The sequence below is a fragment of the Thalia democratica genome, chromosome 7, assembly GCF_965202585.1.
Source record: "Thalia democratica chromosome 7, ktThaDemo2.hap1.1, whole genome shotgun sequence".
Lineage (NCBI taxonomy): Eukaryota > Metazoa > Chordata > Thaliacea > Salpida > Salpidae > Thalia > Thalia democratica.
In genome coordinates this window covers 57,061,110-57,087,705 of record NC_139171.1, presented here as the reverse complement: position 1 = coordinate 57,087,705, position 26,596 = coordinate 57,061,110, and the positions used below count along the sequence as shown (strand labels likewise).

The window sequence follows — 26,596 nt, the reverse complement described above, 5'->3', positions numbered from 1 at the left end:
AATTAGCGGTTTATGTAAGGATAGTTTTTACATGTTTTCAGAAGTTTTTTGGTAAATCTATAAACTAATTTTTTGTTGGTGACATTGAAAATTAAAAGTTATAGTTGTTTCAAAAAATCCTTCTATTTTTACTTTAAATAAATTTATTATAATAAAAAGGTAAGGCTGGTTTAATTTTTATCTTAACTTAGGGTTAAAAAATTTCAGGTGTTATACATAATTTGCTTATTATTTATTTAACATATACTCTCTTTATTAGTAGATCTTTTTACAGTAAACAGAAAATTAACTATTAAACCTGAAAGACGAAATTAAAAGACCTTTTATAAAATTTAGTGAAAACTTAAGTATTTTGTATACACTCTGTTTTACAGCTAGACAACTTACAAAAGTTTTTAAGTATAACAAATTCTTTTAAAACTTGAACGACAAAAATAGAGAAACTTAGTGTTCACAAGTGTGGAATTAAAAACATCTGATTAGTCTAACTCGGAAACGCATTGTTTATGAAACAAATTTCCGGTTATCGGAGGAGTTTTTTCAAACTTTACCAGGTTTCTAAAGTAAAAAATAATAGAAACAAGCTTATAAGTTTTTATATAAAGCTTTTCTATTAGAACAATGGTATGCATATGTATTTGAAACCAAACTCTTTTACAAGTATGACTTTTTAAATTGAAAAAAAAACTCCTTTATTGATTTTTACAAGTTTATACTTATAAGTAACTTGCTTTTTATTTTTAACTATAGCTGGTTTTATAAACCTAAAAAAATAAATAAACTTAAAATATTTAAGACAACATCATTAACAAAACTGAAGTTAACGATAAGATTACATTTATCAGTTTGTGATGGTCTTAAACTATACAACTATAAAAGATAAGCTATTACTTAATTGACGACATATAACTTAGTTTTTCGAAATATACAAAAGCAAAACATTAGCAAATTAGAGAAAGTATAAATTTTTTAAAATAAAAAGTAATTTACTAAATAAGTCTACACACAGATAGATTTAGTAAAGTTGGTACTTTGAACATGTATAATCGAAGTTAACCTGCTACAAACTGTTAAACATTATATAACTTTCTTTCGAGAGTTAAACTGTAATCTATCAGTTTTTTAACTAGGCATTTATCTAAAATTAGAAAAAAAAGTAATTTTTTTTTAATTTGGGTCAAATAAATTCCCTATTTATCTACAATGACAACCTGTAAGCGGGGAGTCAAAGAGTTTTTACCAATTTATAACAAAAAATAACTTTGTAAAGTAGATATCTTGACTATTTTTTCAGCTATAATCTTTTCTTTTATTATTATTTAATTTATCAAATGATATTTTAAGAAACAAATGCAAAAATTCACCTATTAATGGAAACTTTGAGCAAGATTATTTTCATGGGGAAATTTTTGCACTACATTTTTTCAGGTTGAAGTTTTCTTTGAAAAAATTCCTTAGGAAGTGTTTAAGAGTTACCGTGCTTCAAATTATATATATTTAACGTTTACACACTTTACTGAATAACTTAAACTCTTATTATCTTACTCAAAAAATGATTATCACTTTAAAACCTGTGTTTTGAACCTTACTCAAAAACTTTTTGAATAAGTGAAAATTTTAAGCTGTAGGTTCAAAATGTTCTTAAAAGATATTGAAATGATACTGAAAACTAAGTTTTTATAAGTTTGCCAGTGCTAAATAAACATTAATTTTAAAACCAGCAAATGTTTCATTTCATAGTTGACTGTATTTAAATATTGATCAAAAATTTTTTGTAAAAATTTTGTTTTATTAAAGCTTTATTATTTTTGGAAAGTAAAAATAGACACGTTAGTATTTAGTGCTCTTGTATTAAATAATCATTGTCTAGAGACAACTAAAACTAGATTTTACTATTAAATACATCTTTTGAATTATGTTTTCAAATGAACTAGTTATTATTGTATTTAATTTAGGAAAAAAGTTTAACTCATTTAAAACCAGTGTATACAAATTGAGAATTTTCTAATGCTCAGAAATGGTTATTTAATCAGTAATACTTTTTAAAGGAAACTATCAAAGTTGAGTATTTACTATTTGCTTTTATATTCTTTTAGAATTTGAAGATGATAATAGCAATGTCAAGTGAAAACATTATAAATATTAATTTAGATAATACGTTGATCGTTATAGACCGATGAAAGTTATAAAACTTCTGAACTTTGATCGTTTTTTTATTCCTACATACTGCATAGCTTTGAACAAAATTTTAATATTTCATGAAACATCTTACTGTTATTAAGTGTGTTTTTTAAAGGTTATTTAGTAATATGTTACTAACATTAAATAAAGTTCAACTTGCAAATTACTGAATAAATTTTATGATTTAGTTTGCTATTATACTGCGAGGTTTGCCACTCTTTGAATAAATAATGTAGCCCGTACCACACAAAATGTTGAATAAATAGTATAAAGGAGTTTCTGGGAAAACTTAAATATGTAGTAAATACCAAAAACAGATAAAAAGTTACTGTCAATTAAGATTGGCTGTAGAAATTCACAATAGAGAAAATTATTTTTATTTGAAAAAAAAAACTTTTTAAAGTGATATAAACTAGCCTGAGAATTAAAATGTTTTAGCCAGCAAGAGTTTTTTAAATAACAAAAAATATTAAAGCTAGCCGGAGTGTGTGGCAACTCTGTGTTATTTAAATTTTTCAATATCGATGACTTGCAAAATCATTATTGGTTACAGCTGTTTTGTATACAAATATTCTAACAATTTGCAAACTCAGCAAAAAACTAACTTAATTGTTTTAATTGAAAACAATTAAAACTGAGCAATAAAATTAAATTGCTTATCAGCAAGTTTTTAGTATTTAAATTCTTATAAACAATTTCATAATTTTATTTATTGCAGTAAAATTTTTGGGCTCAACAAACTATTTCAAACTATTTTTAACAACGTATAAAAACATTACCCTATTGCCACTAATGGTTAGAAATTATTTTTTAATAAAGTTAAAATTCTTTTTACATGTTTAGTTTAGCACTTGAGAACTGAAGTCATATGTTCAGTAGTTGAAACGAAAATCACTACAAATTGTCTCTTTTTACAACAAGTCCCAATGTTAATTGTGAAACAATTTGTCAAGTAGCTAGGCGGATTTCAAGTAGTTTTCTTTCATTTGTTAGTTTTACAAGAAGTTATTTATTCCTACAAAAAACATTTGATTTTGTATTTAATTTCTTTAAACTTTTAAACCTTACTAAATTTATAATTTCGCATTTAATAAATATATTTTGTATACTTTAACACCTTATATAAGCTTGAATCGTTTTAATTATAATAGGTAATTAGTAAAATTATAACATAAAAATACAGTTTATTTGTTAACAAAAATTTGTGAACTTAACTCCTGTGAGAATTCAAATAAACTAAAAAAACAAAAGTCTAAGAACATATACTGGTCATCTCAATTTAAAACTTTGTTAAGATTCTCGAAAGAAGAAAAGAAACTATTCCCACTTGCAAAAACATCTTTCACAAAACCAAGTAGTATAGGTCAAATGCTGAATACATTTAGTTGTATTGCTAAAAAGGGAAGCAACGTACTTAATAATAAGAGCAAAAAATGCAAAAATTGTGCGTTATGCGGAAAATACAGTAATTATAAAGACATGATAGATGAGAATAATTACATAAAAACAGTTCAAAACAGAATAGTAAACATAAAATCAAAATTAAACTGTAAAAGTTACGGGATATATTCTGTTCAGTGTACAAAATGCAAGGAAATTTATGTAGGTCAGACTAAAAACAGTTTTAACGTAAAATGGAATGCACACAGAAACAACTGGAAAAAGTTCCAAAGAAATTTTAAATTTGTTTGTAAAGGAGACGAATCTGCATTATTTAAACACTACTTTGAGAATCACCATAGTGATATTGAGAATATGGGATTGGACAATGCCTACAAGTTAATGTTTTTAGAACAACCAGAATTTAAAAACTTAGACTACAAAGAAAGTTTATGGATAAAAAGTTTAAATGCAAAAATTAAATTAAACAGTTTATGAAGATTTAATATTTTAGAACTTGTTATTTTAGGATTTTTAAGAAAAGAGCATTTTTGTACATTGTGTTTTTGGCTTTTTTACTTGTATGCATTTATGAGTTGTTAGTTAGTAGAATCTTAGTTTTTTAAAAAACTTTTGTATGATAATTAATAATTTGATAATATAAAATATTTATAAATTTATATAGCTTAAAAATTTAAGTTTTAACTTTTATTTAATTTTGTTTTCTTTATAAATTAGTAACTATTAATTGTGTTTTATATTTTCAGCCGTTTATCGCTTGATAATGCTTTAATGAAAGCACTTGTGAATTGAAAGCGTGTTATTTGTTCATTTTTAAGACAGTGGAAGCAATATTGTACTTTTTACAGTAATTTTGTTATTAGTTTATTTGTTATTTATATTACAAATTCATTATAGCTTTTATTTAGCAAACACCTAAAAACTTGGTAACAAATGTCACTAACATAAACAACTAGAGTAAGGATAATGAATGAAATTAAATTACTCATACCAATTAAATAAAAATAAGCGTAAAATGAGTTTAGTTTTTTTCAAGTTAATTCGCAGTAATCTATTATTCTACTATAATAGCTTATTCATTACTTACACAAAAAAATGTAAGCAATAAAAAAAAAAGAAGATTTTCATATAAATTTAAATTAATAAACATTTTTCTTAAAATTTTAGTAAAAATCAAAAAGTTTTCAAAATAAATTAATACAAATATTTGAAGAAAAAAAATGCTTACCTTACAAAAGCTTTCTGAGGCAAAAATAAATTAATTATTGAAAAGCTTAAAATTCATAGCACCATTTCTAGCACACATTTGACAATAAATCTATTGAAAGTTGCAATAAATCTTTAACATCCAAGTGTAATATTATTTTCATGTTGTTTTTATTATTTCAAAGCCTATTTGTTCAAGTGAAACATTTTGAAAAATCGCATGACATTTGGAGAGCGTTGTAAAATCGCTTAAATTTTAAAAATCGACATTTGCTAATAGAATCAACATTTGGAATGTTTCGCGTTAAAATATAGCTGTTTTTTAAGTGGGGCAAATTTTTAACATTTAAACCTTGTCGATAACATGTTCAATTTAACATTTTAGTTGTTAGAATTTAAATTTTATGTTTTTCATCAAGTTTTTTACACTTTTGAATAACATAATTGTCGCATTTTAAATGTTAGCTTTCACAAAAACTTTTTAAAAGATCACAAGGTGATCTTTTTAATTCGACAATAAAACCTTTAGCACAAAACTCAATTGAAAAAACAAAACATTTTTACATAAAAAAAACATGTTTATTATGTTGAACAATTTTCCATTATTAAAAACTTTATTTAATTTGAATAACAGGTACCTATTGAAATCAATGGATTAAGATTTATCTTCAACAAAAATCGTTCATACTCAACAAAAACTTTCCGAAACAACCATCCAATTAAACGAGCGATTCGAACAGAACCGGCCAATAAGAATCGTGCATTACTAGCAACCGGCCAATGGGAGATCACTTAGCGAACTGCCTGAGATGCTCCTTCAATTTCTCGCTCTTCCTAGCCAGCAACAGCACATCTTCCGCACCGATCTTCTTTCTTTTTGCGTGCTTGGCGAAGTGCTGGGCGTCCTCACAAAATACTGCAGCTTGCCTGTTTGTTTTTGTTATTAGTTCTGATAATATTAATCTTAATAAAACAATTGAATAATATTTTTTATCATTTTTATAAACAAGCTTGCTAGCCTTGATTGTTAGTAAATTTTTTTGTTGATTTAATTATTTTTGCAAAATTTATAAACAATGAATTTGTAATCTTTTAAGTAATTATCAAGAAAATACAGTTCAAAATTTGTTAGATATTTTAACAAAATCTTTATACTTTTAGTATTTTTATTGGTAACACATATATTTATAAAGAATAAAAATGTTATAAAAGTTGTAACTTATGTCAGTTTTCTCAATACTTTATTGTGATTGTTTGCCAATCAAACAAAAGTAAATAAATTAAAAAAATTGAATCATAATCTATTAAAACTATCATGAAAGTTCAAATATTTTCAATCAGTTTGTAATGTATTATTTTAAGTTTCTTGGTTAATACAGTGCAATATATAAATATTCAGTTATCTAACAAGTAAAAACTGTTTACTCATAAACTTAATCTTCAATACATTTAATTTTTTCTTAGTCTTTAGTGCTAGAATAAAAACTAATTTGACATTAGAAAAAAATCAACAAACAATATTAATATTGAAAAAAAATCTCAGTTTAGTTTTTATTTACCAATTTGGATTATTAGATTTATCTCTGCCATCTTTATTTTTTAACAGCTTTTTTTTTTTGCGTTTTTGGAAATATTTCAATTAAATAAATTTGCCTAATTTGAATTTAGATGAAAGAACAATGATTAATTGGCTACAAAATAAAGTTTAAATTAAGAAACCAGATTGTTTATGCTGTAAACACCTAACTCACATGAACTGTTATAAAATATTTCAAGTTGACAATTTCCTGATTTGGTGAAATTACAAAAAAAAAAAGAATAATGTTAAGGCTACTAAATATTAAACAATAAAATTAAATTTATTCAACATGTTTTTAGAAAAACTGAAGATATTTTTTTGGACTAGTTTAACATCAGTCTTTTAGCTTCAATTTTTGATATTCAAATAAATTCAACTTACCTAAGCACACACGTGTCAGCAGAAAGAACAATAATATCAAAACAAGAAGATTTAAAAAATAATTTATTTAAAAATTCATGCTAAAGAGTTTACTTTTAACACATTTTTATATTTTCAATACAGAAGCGAATTCAATTTACGAAAACGCTCGCTGCAAATCAACAAATATTTTGATGAATTATCTAATTAAGCAGCGCGAGCATATGGAAGGCAATGAGGCGAGCGCGCTATTAAAAAGTAGTCGGTAATCATGACGTCACACTGAGACGCGTCGTCAAAAATTTCACCTCGATACGCGCTTGGAAGTTTTGTTTTGTCAATTTAAATACCTATACACATGCTTTCATAACTTGATATAATTTAGATATAGATTGAAACTAATACTGTTTGTTAGTATCATTACTTAGGAAAAACTGAGACTGAAACTTTTTTTGCTACTCAAATAAAAAGTACATTCTTCCATCAGCCAAAAAGTTAAACAGTTATCACTCCGAGTTTAAAGAAAAAACTACACCAATGTTTTTGATTTTAATAATAAATATTAATCATCAAGTATACCAGACAAACTTTCATAATTATTTATAATAAAGAACACAAGTAAAAAACAAATTAACCATAGAACTATTAATTTGTCAATATCAATGTTTACAACTTTAGAAATTTAGTCTTCAACTTTTTCTAGTGAAACAAAACTTACTACCTTACTTACTGCTTTTAAACCAAAAAGTTTGAAAACTACTTTGATCAAGCTTTTCTATTCTTAAAAAAACGTTTAATACTTCAAACTTTGTACTGTGCTCAAGAGATATTCTTAAGGTGTAAGCAAGCAAATATTAGATAACAAATATTGCAAATTTCAAACTTGTAGCAATTTTTAACCTAACTTTTCACGGATAAAACAGTGAAAACTATAAAATATTAAAACTTGACTTTAAACTTCACAAAGAAGATAGCCTTAACAGACAATTTAAACACACAAGGCAAACGGACTTTAAAGTTTCATGAGAGTGCTAATCAATCAATTTGACGGGTTATTTTTGAACTCGGGTTATAAATAGAACGTAAGTTGTGGCAGCCAAATGATAGCTGTACGATGTAGCAATGCTGTTGCTATCTATTCTTTATATTTTGCCATCTATACTTTTATATTTTGCCATCTATTCATTATATTTTGCCATCTATTCATAATATTTTGCCATCTATTCTTTTATATTTTGCTATCTGTTCTTTTATACTTTGCTATCTATTCTTTTACATGAAGAATTGAAACGAAATATGTGCTGGCAGCTTATTTGAATATTGAATATGTATAATATAATAAAAATATATATATAATTATACGAATAACAGCTGATTGATGTAGCGTTGTTGTTGCAATCTATTCTTTTATACTTTGCTTTCTATTCTTTTCAGCTACACTTGCATTTATGAAGAGCGAAAATCAAATGTGCACTGTTTGAACAAAGTTTGAATATTGAAAATTCAAACAATATCAATGATATGACTTTTATAAAACTTCCAAAAGAAACATTCTATCTGACAAGCCGTTTGCTTTTTGGTGAGTGAAAGCATAAAAAGTACTGGAATCTCATTTGAATAAAGTTTGTTGGAAACATTGAAAATGGTATCAATGAAATGACTTTGTATAAAACGTTTTTAAAAAAATAAATCATTTAATAAATACTATCATTGAATGAAAATAAACATACGAAATTAAAATTATTAAAACTATCAAACAGTTATAATAAAATAAAACAAAAAGTATTTTTAATGAATTTGAATTAAAACAAATTGTAAATAATTGACGAGTTTAAGAGTGTTGTAATAAAAATTAGTTTTTTTTAATTTCTATAGTACTATTCTAACTTTAAGTTCAAGATTAATAGATGAAACAAAATTTAATTGTGTGGGTTTAAGTTTTAAGAAACTATTTTTAGTTTGTCATACAACTTTAGCAAAACTTAACACCTACTGAGTTTTGAAACTTACTAAAATTAGTACTTTTAAGACTAATGAATAAATTTATCAACATTAACTTATAACTATTTATAATGACAAAACTAAATGTATAAAAAAAGTAAATTTATAAGTTACAAAGCAATCTAAACTGTTAGTAAAAAAATATTTTAAATATGCTTTGTTAGAAAAATAAAACTGTAATACTATTAAATATTGACATACTATTTAAAAATAATTTTCTGATTAATCATAAAAAAAATTACCAAACAATCACATTTATATTAGAGTGGAATTTACTAGTTTAGCTTATAAAAGTCATACGTAAAACTATAGTTTTCAAAAGTTACTTTAAAACTTTTAGCATACAGTGCATTTTGAATATAGAGCAAAGTTATTGATTTTCCAAGCTCTACATTTATCAAGGTTTAAATAATAAACACACATTTTGGATTTCCAAGTAAAATAAATTGTGCCTGTGACTTCAATAAAATGTATTTCACATATTGAATACAAAAAGACCAAACAATCTAAAACTGTAATCTGGTTAAACAAACAGATAGCAATTATTCAATTATGAAAACGTTCAAAAACCATTATACAAACATTAAACAAAATTGCACGACCTTATAAATCAAGTTATTACCCACAACCATTTCCATTGAAAAAATAATTTATTCTACATTTAATTAATATAAATAAAGAAAAAAGTTGCAGCAATAAGCGCCTGCAACTTTGCGCTAGAGAGGTTATTTTCAGCCAAGTTAAATAAAGCAGGTTGACCTTTGAAAATGAATTTACCAGAATTTTTCGTCTAAATATAGGCCGGGCTACTTAAGCCGCGTTCCAAAACGCGTTTGTATCAGTTTAAACAAATTACTTATGTAGATAAAATAGACAGAATTACTGCAACAAATTATATAAAGACGTCATCTCAGTTTTTAAAAAAGTAGTTCTTTTTTTTTTACTTTTAGAAGCTATCACAAAATTCTTAGTGGTTGTTTATGTGGAAAACTGTACAAGTTGTTGCAACATACAATTTACATAGCAGAGTGAATTTTAATGAAATTACTGCAACAAGTTATATAAAGACGTCGTTTCAGTTTTCTATTTAGTTGTTTTTTTACTTTTAAAAGCTATTACAAAATTGTTAGTTGTTTATGTGGAAAACTGTAGAAGTTGTTGCAACTAACTACTTATATAGCAAATTACTTTTTAATAGAATTACTGTGACAAATTATATAAAGTGATGTGAGTCATTAAGGCTATTTTTAATATTTTTAATAGTGTTAAAATTTTTTTCACCTTTGAAAGTTGCAGGAATTTTTTTTATAATAATAGTTAGCAATGTCTAGAAAACATTCATGTGTTTTTGAAAATGTTTTTTATTTAGTTTTATATAAAGTCGGGTGAGTCATGATGGTTGCTTTTTAATCATGTTGTAATTTTTCTTTACCTTCAAAATTCGCAGAATTTTTTTGGTAGTTATTTTCGTGGCACAAGATTTTAAAATCCAACATTTTAGTTCGTTTATTTTTAGTTTAACCTTTTGAATATTAATAGTTTACAAGAGCAAAATACAATTTATACTGGAAAATACGTACCTATTTTTCTGATATTTATATAAAAAAACAACTAATGTTCGTATTGTTTACTAGAGTTTCAACGTTTTACACGTTTCATTAGAACAAAATAAAATATACAAATAAAATATACGTGTAAATCATAAGCAACCGATTTACTTTTTATTAATAATTACTTGGTAGTTTAATAAACTGTTCTCGTTGTTTTAAAAGTCGAAAAAACTAAAAAAAAGTTTTTTAATAGATTTTTTTCTAGTTTAACATTTAAAATAATTTATAAGAACAATTTAACAACTACAGTGTTATACGTACTTGCTTCTCTTAATTCTATAGCAATATTCCAAAAAACATTGTTTTTTTTTTATAAAAACAACTGCTTCATAAAACAAAAAAATTAAACAGACACTTTAATTTTACAATAAAATTAAAAATCAAGTGAAGTACTGTAAAAAAGTAATTTGTTCATCCAAAACATAACATAAACGTTTTTTGTGTATTCAAAAACGTTATTAAACAGTGAAGCTCTAAGAAGGGAAATTTAGAGATAGCCATTTAATCAAAAGAATCGAATAAAATATTCATGACTTTCTGGCTGCGAGGGCTTCTGTTTAACACACGAGACTTTGTATTGAGCAGAAGCAAAGTTTAAATGCTCTCAAGAAACTTTTATCAGCTGTACAACTGAAAGGTTCAAATAAAACTGTATTTTAAACTGAAGAAAATATCTAAGAGCTTTTCAGACATAAAATATCTTACAAGTATTAAAAATTCATTAACACGTTAAAGATAACAATGCAGATTGAAACACCCATTTATTGTTTAGTTTTACCAAGTATTTTACCACTTAATTGACAAGATGAGTTTTTCTAAGTAGTTTAAACTATTTCGTATGTTCAAACTGAAAAAGAAAATATCAAAATGAGCCTTGAAGCACAACTTTAACTGATAATTACTAAGATATACAATTAACAAATTAAAGATAAAAATGCGAATTGAAACACCCATTTATTGTTCAACGTTACCAATTGACGAGGTAAGATGTTTTTTTTTATTAACCTGCTCCACCAAAAAATCACTTCATTCAACAACGGAGACAAGTCACTAATTTCCGTGCAATTTACAAACATAAACACACCAAAGTGCGTCATAAGAGTCAAATCAAGCAAGTCAAATCATGAAGGTGGTGATTTGAAAGTCACGGGGCTTTTGTTGCTTGTTGTACAGTTGAAATGTAAACTGATTACTAGAGGTGGTCTTTTGATTAATTTTTGTTTGTATATTACATAACTACACTTCAAAATAAAATATACACTTTTGTTGCTTGTTGTATAATTGAAATGTAAACTGATTGGTTAAACTGGAGGTGGTCTTCTAATTAATTTTTTGTTTGTACACTACATAACTACAGTTTGAAATAAAAAATATACTTTTGTTGCTTGTTGTATAATTGAAATGTTAAACTGATTTACTTGACCGTCTTTTGATTAAAAATGTTTTATTTGTTTGTTTGTATCTTATATAGCTACAGTTCAAAACAAATTACATGCAAAAATCGATTTGGCAAACCACAGGTGGCCTTTTGAAGAAAAAATACTTTTTCTTTAAATTTATTATTTGATCAAAGCTCTTATGTATAACATTTAAACATCTTTAAACAGATGTTTGGTTGTTTCAAAAAATCTAATTAACAAAATTATAGATGAAACAAACGAAAAATATATAAATTTTTAACTTTTAGAAAGATCTAAAAATCAAAGTTAGTAATTAATTACAAAAAAAAATTTTAAACTAAAGCAAAGTTTTTTTAAGCTTGTTTAAGCACTTTTTAAATATAACAAGAACACTGTTTGTAATCACCATTCTATTTGAAACAAATTTGCATTAATGTAAGCATGGTACGACGCACAAGAAAATTCCAAACAAAATACTTCGGTATTTATAGAATTTCAACCGTTATTCAAATTATTCAATTTACATTTTTTACTGCTGAAGCCGTATAAGGAGTAAAAAAAATTAAAACTATGCCAAAAATCCAAAAAGTAAGCTGAAATCAGTTTAGATTTTGTTAGATATTTAAAACATTTAGTTTCAAAAATAATATGTTAACTTGTTGTAATAGAGTTATAAGTACTGCTCGTAAAAAGTAATAGCTTCCTGTCATACCATCAAGACAACTAATTCGTAAACATAACAGTTATGTAATACTAAACCAAAGATATGATACAATACAAACATAATTAAAAGTGATAAAATAAAAATAAAAAAGCCAATCTTTCTAACTTGATCCAATCACAATGCCGAAGTGATCACGAATTATTTAGCTCCATTCGAACAACAAAAAAGCCAAAACACTCCTTGCTTAAATTCAATTAAACCTTCTTAATATACTAAAATTGTGTTTCCACTTGGCATTTCGAACTACCTCACTGTTGCTCGAAATTCGTGCACGACTTTTCGGTGAGGCAAAAGCACGATTTCGCACACGTTTGCTGGAAATTGTTTTAAAACACATACACAAAAACACCGTGTTTTTGCAAAGAATATTATACCCATGCCTTGGCTAATCGCTTTCCGCGTAGTATATACCGAGGTTTTGAATAAGTGCGTGTATTTATAGACTGTTGATGCAGGTAAGCGCACGTTTTTTTGATGAAAAGTTGAAATTTTTAATTCGGCACCTTAATGATAATGGCGTTTGAGTTTATAATTGGATGTGTGCACAACAAACTGGTTGCAGATATATATTTACTTTAAAAACTAAACAACTTAAAAAAAGTTTATTCAAGCAAAGGAGAGTAAAGTTCTCAATAAATACATGTTTTTGAAATTATCAAAACTTTTTGTTGAACAATTATCAGAATCACTCCTGAATCAATCATTGTACTTGAAAAATATATCAAATTTGTAGAGAAATAAACGTTAGCAAAGTTTTTTTTTTAATTAGTTTGGATATCATAATGCAAGGAACTTCTAAGATTGTGTAAAACTTAATTCCACAAGTATTGTTCATACAAAAAACTAATTTTATAAAGAATGTATTTTTAAAAAAAAGTTAGTATTTGTAAGAAAATACTAAGCAGTGAGAATTGTATTTATTGTTCTTATTTTAAGAAAAACATTAAACTACTTATAACGTATTTTCAATTAGTATACAAATAAGTGCACATGTTATAGTATATATCTAATAACTCAAAACAGCAATAAAATACTAATTTTTTTTAACTAAGACGAAAATAACACTTGTGAAAGTTATAAAAAACAAACCTCAGTGCAAGCTCGGCAATTGACTGTATGGTGGCCTTGCTGAAAACAACATCGAGGTCTTTGCATTCCTCCTTACAAATCTCTCCCACCGTGTAATGGAGAGCCTGAAGGAAAAATTTTTGTAAAATAACCTACTGTCAAAACTATTGGTAGTATTCAATGTTATTTTATATTAAGTATTTTTATATAAAACATTTTTATTTGCATTTATCCTTACAAATCTCTCCCACGTAATGGAGCACCTGAATTAATTTCAAAAATTACAGATTGTAAAAACTACCAGTAGTATTAAACAACAAATACTTCATAACAAGTTTAAAGAGGCGATACTACCGACTGGGAAAGCCGGGATTTAACAATAATCGTGCGTAATACTTTATGTTTACTTGTTCTTATAACAAAAAACATCCTTTTCACGCGGCGAAAAATCAAGAAACGATCCAAGCTCTGTAAAAAAAGTTTCCACCAAAATTCAAGAAACTCTTAAATTGCCGAGCTAAAACGACGGGCCGCTTGTTGCGCTTGACAGAAGAAACGGAAGCTTTCAGTCGGCTTGGCAGGCTGCATCCGGGACATTTGTTCGGTGCTTCCTACTTTGAGATAGGCGGTAATTCGCTTTGATGTTTTCACATTAATCTCTGTGATGTGTTTTGATTTTAAGGAAACAAAGAAAGAAATCTCAGCTACTAGAGAAAAAACAACATTTTATTCTTTCAAGACTTTATTTTGCAAATTAAGTTTAGGTCAAAGACCTCGTCAGTGCTTAAATAACAAATCTTATTCAAACAGAATCTATGTAATTGTGGTCTCAAGCATAATACATCATATGATTGATGCAATGTTCTATGAATTAATTTGTACTGTTATGTAAGTTTTTGTGTTCAAAAAACTTTATGAAACTAATAAAGCCCAAAAAAAAAATACTACCAGTGAGCCATAAACAATTTTTCTTCAGACTTGATACATGATCTGTGCACACTAATCTGTGAATGTCATAGTTTCAATTGTGAGTAAAATGCCTGATTGATGCAATTTTCTTCAGACTAACTTGTTGTGTGGTGTAAGGTTTTGTGTCCAAAAAACATTACGACATCAAAAAAGTCCAAAAAATACTACCGTTGTGTTAATGGGAAACACTACCTAGAATATTAAAATGATTTTTATATAGATTTGAAACTTATACTTGGGACAAAAAAAAAATATCACTCGATACTCTGTACGCTTTGTGTGCAGTCAGGAATTTTTCGCGTTATGCAATGAAATTCAATAGCTTCCAGGAGGCGAGATTACAGTTATGAAATAAAAATAACAAAAAGCTGAAAAATATCAAAAAAATATGGGCGCAAATTACACTGGAAAAAGATAACGATCTGTCGGTCAAATTTTGCGTCTTTTTTTAGCTTGAAACGCCACAAATTGCTTCGAAACTGCTACTGTCGCGTTTATGTCAATTTGTGCACAAATTTCTTACGTGCGTATAACGTGCGGCAACGTTTCGGGTGATTTTCAGCAAATTTCAATGGCTTTTTGTGCGTGAGATGGTATCTACGAGTATAAATAACTTTGCAAATTCGCTCGGGCAGGTTTTGCGGCGAAATAAAAAAATTATTTCGAACGATGATTTGGTCGATAAGAAAGTTTTTGCTTGAAATTAACTTTTTTTTCGAGATCTGATGGCAGATTGAACGCGACGCAAAAATGGTGCGCAAAAATTTTTTTTATATTTAGAAATAAATCTGATAAAAATATTCATAATTGCTTTTGCTAGATATGCACAAAAAATTGAAGACATAAAGCAGCTATGAAAAAATTAAAAAAAACACTTTGTTTTGTTTTTAATTTTCAAGAGCTTTTTGTACACAAAAAAATTATATAAAAAATTCAAACAAAAACTTAGATATAGCAGTGAGCTTTAAACCTAATAACTGCAGGTTAGAAAACAATTAAAAAAAGTGTTAAAAAAGCAGTGAGTTTTTTGTGTTTGAAGTATTTATATGCAAAACTTCAATTAAAATGTGGTCACCCACACACACACACTTGTGAGCAAGTTTCCTTTATTTTACTATTTTCAAACAAACTCGCTCTAAAGTGCTATTAGGTGTTTAATTAAAAATTATCTTTTCAAAAAAGAGTTTTTGACAATTTTAATTTTTTTCCATTGCTGTGAAAATTAAGTTTGATAAAAATTAAAGTTGAAAACAAAAAAATTTAGGTTAAAGTAAGACGAGCAGAAACCAAATAAAATTATTTAGATATATTTAATTGCAAGGAAATATTTAAATCAAACGCAAATGCAACTATCACTTACAATTTTGTCAAGAAATCTATTTATTTTGATACAGTTCGATAAAGGTAAGTCCCTATTCAATTGGGTATAAGTTATTCAAATAAACTTACCCGAATCAAATTTGTTAAACAAAACTTCTGGAAGCTTATTTTTAGAGATGGTCGACAACAACCAGAATAGAAATTGATTTTACAAAAAAAAACAAACAAAAAGCATGATTTCATTCAAACTCAATATAGATAAAAAAAACACGGAACGGTTTAAAAAACAAGCAAAGCATTAATTAATTATTGAAAATCTGATTTTCGCAAACACCGAATTACCGTAAAAACAACCGGATTTCTGAGAAAAGCGAAGCAATTCACAGTGCAAATAAGCAGTACTGTACACTGTGCTGCAGTGCGATGAAAATTCCTGCTCGAAATAGCTTTTGAAACACTAAATATATCAAATGTTAAATTCATAGTTGAAGCTTTAGATTTCCAATTTGTTTTTGTTCGGCAGAAAAAATATATTTGCAATTTTTCTTGAAAATTTTCAACTTTTAATTTTTTTCTCAATTTCTTGGTACTACTTGAAGGTAAGACATCTCGGTGAAACGTGTTTTATTTTATTTCATTTTTAATTCTAAACTTTTTCAGTTCTAAACAATTTGACACAAAAACGACTACTCGTTTCAACGAACAAGTTCCCAATTCCGCTGACGCAAGATCCATGCGAAAAACAAGACTTTTTTAAGAATGAAAACAGCCGAAAATTCGTGATAAAATCGGTGCAAAATTCCTCTCTCCCCCTCTTTCCTTAAAAGCAGAGACGGTTTTGCGTCATCGGCGAAAAAGAGAGCAAAAATGTTGCAGGCAGCAAAAAGAGAGAGTGGAAAACTGACAAAGCCTTTTTAAGTGGTTTCTTGATGGCTACGCGCGCGCAGTGAGCGCTCGTAGTAATAAGTACGATCGGTTAATGTTTTTTTTTCACGATGAGTTTCGCGTGCGCTTCGAAGCTTGTTCGGGTCACAAGTTTCTTGTTTTTACATGGAAAATTAATTTTTTTTGCATCTTTAAAACGAAAACTAAACTTTATATTAAAAATATGACGCACTGAGGTGATGAATAATAGTAAAACTTCATTAAATTAATCCGTGCTCCAATCATAACGCAAGCAATTAAGTTAAACAACAATAAAATATTTTACGTTTTCGAGCTTTATATGGAGCAGCTAAGTCGGTTTAACATAAAAATCCAACTTTAAAGGTGGCCAGGAAAGAAGATGCAAGATGTATTAACCAGAAGAGAGGTTGAGCACAGGGAAGATAACGCAGAGAGAAGCGGGAGCAAGATGTTCTATTTATAAAAAATCGATTCTTCTTCTTGAAATTTTTCACCTCCACCAGTGGGAGAGGGGATCTTTCTCTGCTGAGATTTGAATTGTTAATACGTTGAGAAAAACATTTAAAAAGTTGTGGAATTATCAGATCAAAGTGCGCAGTAAAACTGCAAGTTTGCGAGAAACGGCAGCTTAAAAATCCGTTTTGGTTTCACTTATTAAAAATCGATACGTCAGTCGTATTTCATATCATGGAACATTCAATTTCGAAAATAGGTTAAAGCTATGACTAATAATTATACTTTTTTTATGATTTTATTTGAAAGAAAAAAGATTAAACTTTTTTCATACGTGGTTAAAAAAATATATTCATGAAACATGGCGTTTATTTCAAAAATAGGTTGAAGCTATGATTAATAGTTATAATTTTTTCTTATGATTTTATAAAAAAAAAAGAAAGTTAAACCATTTTCATACGTGATTAACAGAAGGTTAAATACTGCATGTTACAATTTTGTAATTATAACCAATAAACTTAAATGGTAAAATCAAAATACTATATACGTATATCAAAATAAACAGTCTTATATCTTCTCATTTTCAATGCTTTATAGAGTAATGTTGAACGTATTTCAAAAACAGTTTTTCTCAAAGTGACAACTAAATTTAATTAAATTGCAGAAAATTTAAGTGGCTTTTAAAAATATTTTCATAAATGTACAAATACTTTATATCTTGTTTTAATTAAAAAGGCTGAATTGATAAACAAATTTTAATATAAAAAGTAAGACTAAAAATAAGTTATTAAAATAATTTTTGTAAAACGTTTTTATATAATGATTTACTGTAAAGACAGTTGGTTAACTACTCAAGCTTCTAATAAACTTATTTAAATACTTAAATTGCCTTAAGTATGTTTAAAAAATTTCAAAAGTTGTGCACAGTAAATAACAAAAACAAAAGTAATTGTACATTAGATAACTCAGTACACTTTTTACGATCAAACCAACCTTAGGTAGTTTTTTATTATCAATAAGAAATAAATCAAGAGTCAACTTTTGATTGAAAATAAAACATGTAACACTGTGATTTTAGAACAGTTTTATCAATTAACTAAATTACTAAACACCACTTAAGAAGCACTAAAAACTTATAAACTGTCTAAATAACTTTCAAAATTTAAATTGCATTTGTATGAAAAGAGATATATAACATACTTGAAATATACTGTGCACAATTTAAGAAACACTAAAAACTTATAGATTGTCTTTAATTTCAAATCAAGATATATACAATACACAATACAAAATATAACATACCTGCCGTATTTTCTGTTCATCTTCTTTGGAAGTCGAATTGTCTTTTGCCATCTTCAAAAGTTGCCTTTATCTGTACCTCTTTAATCAAATATACTAGAAATATGTAACAAAAAAAGATTTTAGTGTGAAAACAAAAAATAATAACTTAGGATTTAGAATGTTAAACGGGTGCAAAGTGTAAAATAAAAACAAAAAAGCTGCATATCAATTTTATTAAGTATAATCGATTTAATTGTAGAGAATTCAGTTTTCAATTTTCACGCCTCAAATGAAATCAAAGGTGTTCTCAGGCACAATACAAATTATTTACGTCAAAAAAAAAAATTTACTTGTGAAACGAAGTTCAAGTGTATTTAGATGAATTGCTAAAAAGTGAACAATAAAAGTCTAGGTTTTTTTATATTTAAATAAATGTATAGTTAAAACTGTAGTCAAAGAGTATTTGTTCTAGTCGTTTCCTAAAAATCAAACCTATAGTATTAAAAACACGAGAAACACAAAAATATTAAAACAATTGGCCTAGAAACATTACAAAACCTTCAAAACCCGATAAAAATTCAAATAAAAGTCTATTTCTCCTACTCGTGTCTACTTCATGTTGGCGATGTCCTTCTTGGACAGCTTCAAAACGCCGTTCTTGCACTTTCCGTGCATGCCGAAGTTGGAGAACTTCTTCTGCTCGTGGTAGAACGGGTCCGTTTTCTTCGGCTGCTTCCTCAGCTCCTGCTGCGCCTTCCGCTTCTCGAACCTGAGCTGGTGCGGGTCCTTCTCCGCCTTCAGCTTGTCCTCCCGCGCCTTCTGCGCCTTCATCTGCTTCTTTTCCTCCATCAGGTCCTGTGGGTGGAAATTGTATTTTTAATACTTGATATTTTTATAGTTTTTAAAGGAAATAAAAGATTTTTTTAATCTTTAAGATAATAACAATAATAAATTTTAAGCTACTTTTTCTCCCCAATCAGATCCTGTTTATTTTTTTTAAGTTAAGTTTTTGTTCAATTTTTTAGTGTGTAGTAAAATTGTAAAAATTAAATACTTGAATGAAATTTTTAAACTTAAAAAAATTTTTAATAAGAATATGATTTTAACTGTTGTTTTACTAAATTATTTTTGTAAAAGCATAGGATTTCTTCCATCAGGTCACGTTTATGTTTTTTATTTTATTTTTTTGTTCAACTAATCTCTTCTAAAAATTCAAAGAAGAAAAATTATAAAAATTGATTAGAAAAATTGTAAGTCTTTTTTTCAGGTTATTTCAAGTGTGGAAAGTGTTGAATTTGATACTTGACAGAAGTCTTTTAGTTTTAAAGGAACTTTAAACAAATACTTTTTGAGTCTTTTTTGACAAAACTGTTTCCAAAAAAAGCATAGTAGTTCATTTTATTTTCTTATGTCAGATTCTGTGTAGACAGTGTTAAAATTATTTTTATTTTAATTGCTGCCAAAAAAAAAGTGTGATTTCATCTTAAGCTGTCATTTGAAAGCATTTTACTTTGCCACTCATTTCTCATTTTATTTCAAGCTTATTTCAATAAGTTCCAACATGAATTAACACTAGCAACTGCTGTAAATAAAAACCTAATCTCTTGACAACTTTTTACTTTTTTCAAGGGTTTAAAAAGCTGATATTTTATAAATAGCTGTTTTAACTTTGTTTTGTGCTTGTAATTAATTTAACCAAAACACATGCTTTCAACCGTCAGCTGATTTAAATAAATAAGAAATCTGAATCTTTAAACAAAAGAAACGAATTACAAACTGGATGCATACATTATAGAAAGCAATTTATCTAAAAACTCTGTTAATAATTTTGTCTAAAATCAACTATCTATTATTACGTAATACCTAATTTTGTATAATTTTATTGCTGTACTTACAAGTTTGCTTTTCATTGAATAAAACTTGGCTGAGGACGCGTATTAAACGCAGAAACAGCTGTACCAAGCAAAAGTTTATTTTGTGTATGTTATTTCTAAATATATATATATATATATAAATATAATTTAGGGTTATTCTGCTTATAAAACTTCAATGAAACATATGATAGTTTTAATAAAAGTTTTATTTTTTCACATTTGAAAAACAGTGTGTTGTTTTTGAAGTAAAGTTGAAACACAATGAAAACTTAATTAAATTTTGGCAAGGACACTTGATTTTTATATTAAATTTCAACCGATTTGTGTTTCAACAATAACAACAGCTGGTATACAAATTAATCAATTTGTTGGAAATTGAACACTTTCAAATGCTTCAAATTAGTTTATGAAATCCGAACTCGAATAACCTGCCATGTTAATTTAAATTGGTTTCAATTAGCACTAAACAAAACTGCATGATAAACAAAATAAACTGTCTTGAAACCCAATGAATTTTGAAAAGGTGTAAAAACTATACTAAAACTTTACACTAAAATAATTTCAACTAAAGTACACTTTTAAATCTGCACAAATAATTTAAAACTTGTGCTACTTATAATATTATATTTAAATAAAATCAACTCATTCCATTAAATGTAGAGCAATTTGAATTTTGAATTTTTGAAATACCAAGGAGTAAAAATTATACTAAAATTTTACACCAAAATGCTTTCAACTGAATTACATTTTTGCATCTACAATGACTAAGAATCTAAATTTCATGCTACATATAACACTATATATTCTAACGAAAACAACACATTCCCTTTACACATGTAGAGCATTTTAAATAAAAGTGCGTAGTTCCACATTACCCGTGGGACTTGGTTGTTGGTGGAAGATTTCGCCTTTCATTAATAAACTTTCAAAAAATATTCATTGAGCTTTAATTGTAGCCGAAATGAAACACAAACTAAAAAAAAAGTTGATTAAAAAATATTATATTGAAAAAACATAACATTTTTAGTAGTTGTTCACGCTCATTATTTAAAAATATTTCAAACTCTGTAGTTGTTTTATTATTTAAACTTTATTGTTATCAAATATGAAAATTAAGTAATTTCGTAAATATAATTTTTACTTTTTACTAAAAATATCATCAATACTTTTGGTATAATAATGCTGATCCTGAGAAACATTTTTGCATTACTGTAAAAATTTAAATCAAGCGTTTTTATTACTAATTATTTATGACTAAAACACACAAAAATAAAAGAAGTATGTTCTTCCTCAAGCAATATCAAACAAATAAATAAAAATATATTCATAAATCAATATGGAATTTATTTTTAACAGTAATTTTATTAAATTACTTTAGGATACCTCCTTCGAAAAAAATAACAATAGAATTCTAATTCAATTGCCACAGCTCGGGATGATACTTTTGTCCTGATACTTTTTGATTTACGAAAACACCACTAATAAGTTTATTGGAACATTCAGCTGGGAGCAAGCAATTGTTGCATGTTTATTAAACAATATTTTTTGTTTAATAGATATTTTTTTTAAGAGCGACTTTCAGAAACGTGGATTGCAAAACTTTTATAAAAATCGGTACTATGTAGAGTAGGGATCGACATAACTCAAAACTGTTCAGTATTCAAAATTGTGTTTTAACTATTTTGATATAATTATGTTTTTTAAAAACTAATATAAAAATGTTATTGTTATTTTTAAAAGATAATTTATCGCCTATATTTTTTTGTTCAAAAAATAGTTCAAAAAACATAAGTAAAAAATATGGTTTGGTTTTTAGGCACATAAAATCATTCTTTTTTGACCTTCCAACACCTGGTGTAGAGTTTTGACAAAAATTAGTTTTGACCAAGGAAGGCAGGTAAGTTTTTTTTTTAAATTGATTCAAGTATCAAACTTAAAACAATCATATGTTAATTAATGCACTTATTTTCACAAAAATACAAAATATGGGAAAACAAGTATCAAACACGTTAATCAACAAAAAGAGATTGGATCAACACTAACTAACACAAGTCAAAATACTCAAACAATTTACTTTTAGCAAAAAAAATTGTTACTATTTTCACTATGAACAACTTGAAAATTGCAGCAAACTTCACATATAGTTTATAACATTTAAAACATATCTACATTTCCATACTTTAAGAGCAAGCGAAATAGTTAAGTGTGTTACGTAACAAAAGTTTCATTCAAAGTTCTCTCATCTGCAGTATTAGCTTTACACTAACAAGCAAACACGCTTGAGAAAACATTTCTAAAATAAACAGCAAATGACACAACTTGAAAACTTTGAAAATGAAACACGTCAAAAATACCTACCCGTGATGTAGTGCAAGCCATTTTAATTATATTTAAACTGCTCGACTGTCTATATTTAGACCTAAACTTGTGATGCGATTTAATAAAAATTTGTGTCAATTTGCATACATTTTAGTTATTTATAGAGCCAGTTTAAACTCACGTTTTAGTATGGGAGAAGTTGATATAGCTGGAAATTATTTGTAAAGTTTTAAAATAAACTTACAATTAATTAATAAAATCACAACTTATTTTAAACCCAATTTTAAAAACAAATAACATACTAACTCAATAGGAAAAACCTTGTCGAATTTCAAAACAAACGAACCTCTTATTAATTAATAAATGGAACAACATTGTAAATTTTCACAACTTGTTTTCACCTCCCATTCAAAAAAAAAGGCAGGCAGACACAAATCAAGCACTGAAAGAATTTATGATAATTGCACTTGACGAGTGAAAATTTCCTCGCAACAAACAGCATAGTAGTTCAAGTGTATTGATAACACTCCACTACCAATAACACATGAACGTATTGAATTGAATAACAATAGAGTGCTATTTATAAACTCTTTAGTTTGTTTCGCGCAATTTCGCACACACGGTAACACTACACCAAGTTTCCTTTTTGGACAAAGTTTCCAACGATGCACTAGTTGATTTCGTTAAAAATAGTAAAGAAAACAGGGTTTTTATTTGACAAGGGTAATTTTCAGGAAACTTTAGTTTTCCAACACTTCAATATGTTTAAAAATAAATGTCAATAAAGCTTTATGAGCTTTAATGTTTATGGGCTATTGTATTTGTGTGGTTGAATTTGTTTTAAAGAACTTTTACAGTTATGATTGAAGTCATTCAAATGAAAATTATTAACTAGAATAAACTAATGGTCATATATTCTAAATCTTACTTTATAAAGACTAAAACTTCATGCTCCTAAGTACAATAGTTTGTAATACTAAAAGAGTTTTAAATTAAATTTGTACAAAAAAGCTATGCAAAAACAATTAAAAACTTCTATTATTTTTAGTAAATTCCGGTCAAAAGTTTTAAACACTTTTTTAATTAGAACACAACAAACTTAACTAATACAAGTCATTTTTTAAATGCAAGCTTTAAAACAGAATTTTTTTTACAGAAACAAAGACTTTGTAAAGTAGTAATGACAATTGAACTTATGGTATTGATACACAAGACAGATCTATTTAAGTTTTAAATGATATTATAAATATTTAAAGTGACACTACAAAACAATTTCAAGAATTTCAACCAATTTTAAATAGTTCAATCTATAGTTACACTGAAAAACTATATTAGGTAGATTTATATTTTTAATATCTATTGTAGATTAATAACAAAAATATTTTATTTCTAAATCTAACACTGCAGATAACCTTGCTAAATTTCTACACTACTTAATTACCTAGTATCTGTTTCTTTATTTTATTTAACTTATATAACATAATTATTTCTACCCCGCTTTAAATGTTTCTTTATTTTTTTACTTTATAATTAATATAGGCCTAGTACAAATGTATTTAAGAAAAACTTATAAAATAATAGTAATTGTCATATTTATCAAAAAAAAAGTTGAATGTACAAAAACAAGTGATGATCGTATTCGTATCGACTTTTTACTGCTTCTAAACATAGTTTGATTATAAATAATAATATCTAATATATACTTGTGACTATTTCTGGCCAACGTTGTAATTCTTAATTCAAATATACAAATTAAAAGCATACACTCATAAAACAAGCAACTTTTATTTCCAACAAACCTTGAAGTTCATTGAAAAACCTTGAAAAAAATAAATACTGATACGAGTAAGATTGCTACTTTAATATTTTTTTACCATGATACAATGGTACTTCTAACATTATTATTATTATTATTATTAACAACCGACCTTGTAATTCTTGTAAACCTTGGGAGGTTTCGCCCCAAGCTTGATCATCCTCCGCCGCTCCATCTCCCTCCGTTCCTGGGGGGTGGATTGCTTGGCAACGAACTGCTGCACGTCGTGGTTCAGCTTCTTCATCATGTCGTCCATTTCGTTGCACCTGTGTGGGAAAATTTGAAAATAATGCTTGGTAACACTTTGAGCGTGGTTGGCATTTTCAAGCAGGACTTTAGGTGAAAGCTTTGCAATATTAAGTTGAAATACTCCTTTAGCTTTATGTTTGGAAACACTGTGGGCATGATTTTTTCTTTGAGGATATTGTAAATGTATGTACTAGTTAGTAAAAATATGCATTTCATTACTACTTCGTACGTTGATTGAGATTATGCGCCAAAAATGCATTTATTTGTCTGAGGTTCTTTAGAACTCATTTCTAAGAAGATTGTGAGTTAAAGTTAATCACGAAACAAACTAAATATTAAAACAGTTTTGAGACCCTTTGTGACCTAATAATTAAAATCTGTTAAAATGAATGCCTCAGTTGAAAAAACTTTAAATCTTTTAATTTTAAAACTCAGTTCTTTAAACACTTCTTATTTGTTTACAAAATTTTACCACTAAATTCAATATCTTTTATGTGTTATCCTTAGTAAAAAGTAAACTTAAGCAATTTTCTTAAACCGAAGAAAAGTAGCTTTAACAAATGCAGTGTATTTTAAAACTATAAAACCCAAAACTTTACTATTTAAGTTTTTAAGGTAATAATTAAATTGTTAAGAGTTTAACAATCAGTTTAAACATTTTAAAATAGTAATGTTTTTTGTGTAGAATTTAAAAAATTGAAAAAATTAAACCTGAATTTTACTAGAAAAACTTCTAAAGTTTGCACAAGTAGTAATTTATCTCACAAATTTAAGTATTAACGAATGTCTGAAAAAAAATTAACTGTTGTAAGTTAACTTTCTTGTTAACATAGTATTTGAAAATTCTATTTCAAACAAAGTCTTTGTATTTTGTTCACAATTGAAGCAAATTAGCATTGAAATTTGCAACATAATATACGACCTCTCTACATAAAAGAACTTGATAAAAAACTTACCAAGATATACAAAATAACATTTTAACTTGATTAGTGTCAAGTTTAATTCAACTAAATACATTTATTTTTATGTTGGTCACTTACTTTTTGGCCATGATAAAAAAACATATACTTAAGAAAAATAACTTGAAAGCTGATAAAGAGCTTTAGAAAAATTTTTGGTCAGTGTAATGTTAGTCATAGTGTACTGCAACCCTGTATACTTATTTTTATATGTTGAAACCAGTTTTGGAGTGAAACCATTTGTTCGGGTGAAGTTGGAGTAGGATATTGTTGTTCTTATTTCGGAAGCACCAGAAATATAAATTTTGTGTTATAATTTTTGTGTTTTTATGTTAATTTTAAACTTTAATTAGTTAAACTCAGTTTTTTTTCATTTTTAATGTACAATTTTGGTTTATTTTTGTCTTTTTGTTGTATGTCTTTCTGTATAAGTGGCCTAGGTTTTGATGCCTGGGTCCTTCGTATGACAATAAACTTACAATAACAAACTGAACAGATGTATAATCATCTTGGTCAGTTACTTTTTAGCCATGATAAAAAAAACTAATAGACAACTTCAGAACTTGTTTGATCAGTGTTGAGTTAGTTATAAGTACTGCAAACCAGTATACTTATTTTTATATGGTGAAACTCAATAGACTTGTAATCATTTTGGTCACTCACTTTTTGGCCATGATGAAGTTGCTTCTTCCCTTGGTTTTTTTGTACTTGTTTTCCTTGTGCTGGTTCACTTTCTTCATCTTTTTCTTCACGCGAACCATGATGTTTTTGTAGTGTTTAATTAAAACTGAAAAAAAACAATTGATACAAAATAACATTGAAAGACTACGACAATTTTGTTTTGATACTCAATTTAAACTAATGAAAAATCGCTAAATTTTAAGAAGCACAAAAAGTTTAAAATTTGTTATTTTAATATT

General features: G+C 26.8%; 2 protein-coding genes across 2 annotated transcripts; both read right to left on the bottom strand.

The window, feature by feature from the left end:
- Positions 1-4,832: 4,832 nt before the first annotated feature.
- LOC145840477 (centromere protein S-like) lies at positions 4,833-18,574 on the bottom strand. The gene is made up of 3 exons (XM_082947750.1): positions 18,481-18,574; positions 13,552-13,655; positions 4,833-5,715 (listed from the first exon to the last, which is right to left on the bottom strand). Exons 1-3 carry the CDS (start codon positions 18,529-18,531, stop codon positions 5,577-5,579), a joined length of 294 nt encoding a protein of 97 aa, XP_082803876.1. The 5' UTR covers positions 18,532-18,574; the 3' UTR covers positions 4,833-5,576.
- Positions 18,575-18,678: 104 nt separating this feature from the next.
- Positions 18,679-26,459, bottom strand: LOC145840476 (uncharacterized). Its single transcript, XM_082947749.1, has 3 exons — positions 26,340-26,459; positions 24,581-24,734; positions 18,679-19,314 (listed from the first exon to the last, which is right to left on the bottom strand). Exons 1-3 carry the CDS (start codon positions 26,435-26,437, stop codon positions 19,069-19,071), a joined length of 498 nt encoding a protein of 165 aa, XP_082803875.1. The 5' UTR covers positions 26,438-26,459; the 3' UTR covers positions 18,679-19,068.
- Between the last annotated feature and the right edge of the window lie 137 nt (positions 26,460-26,596).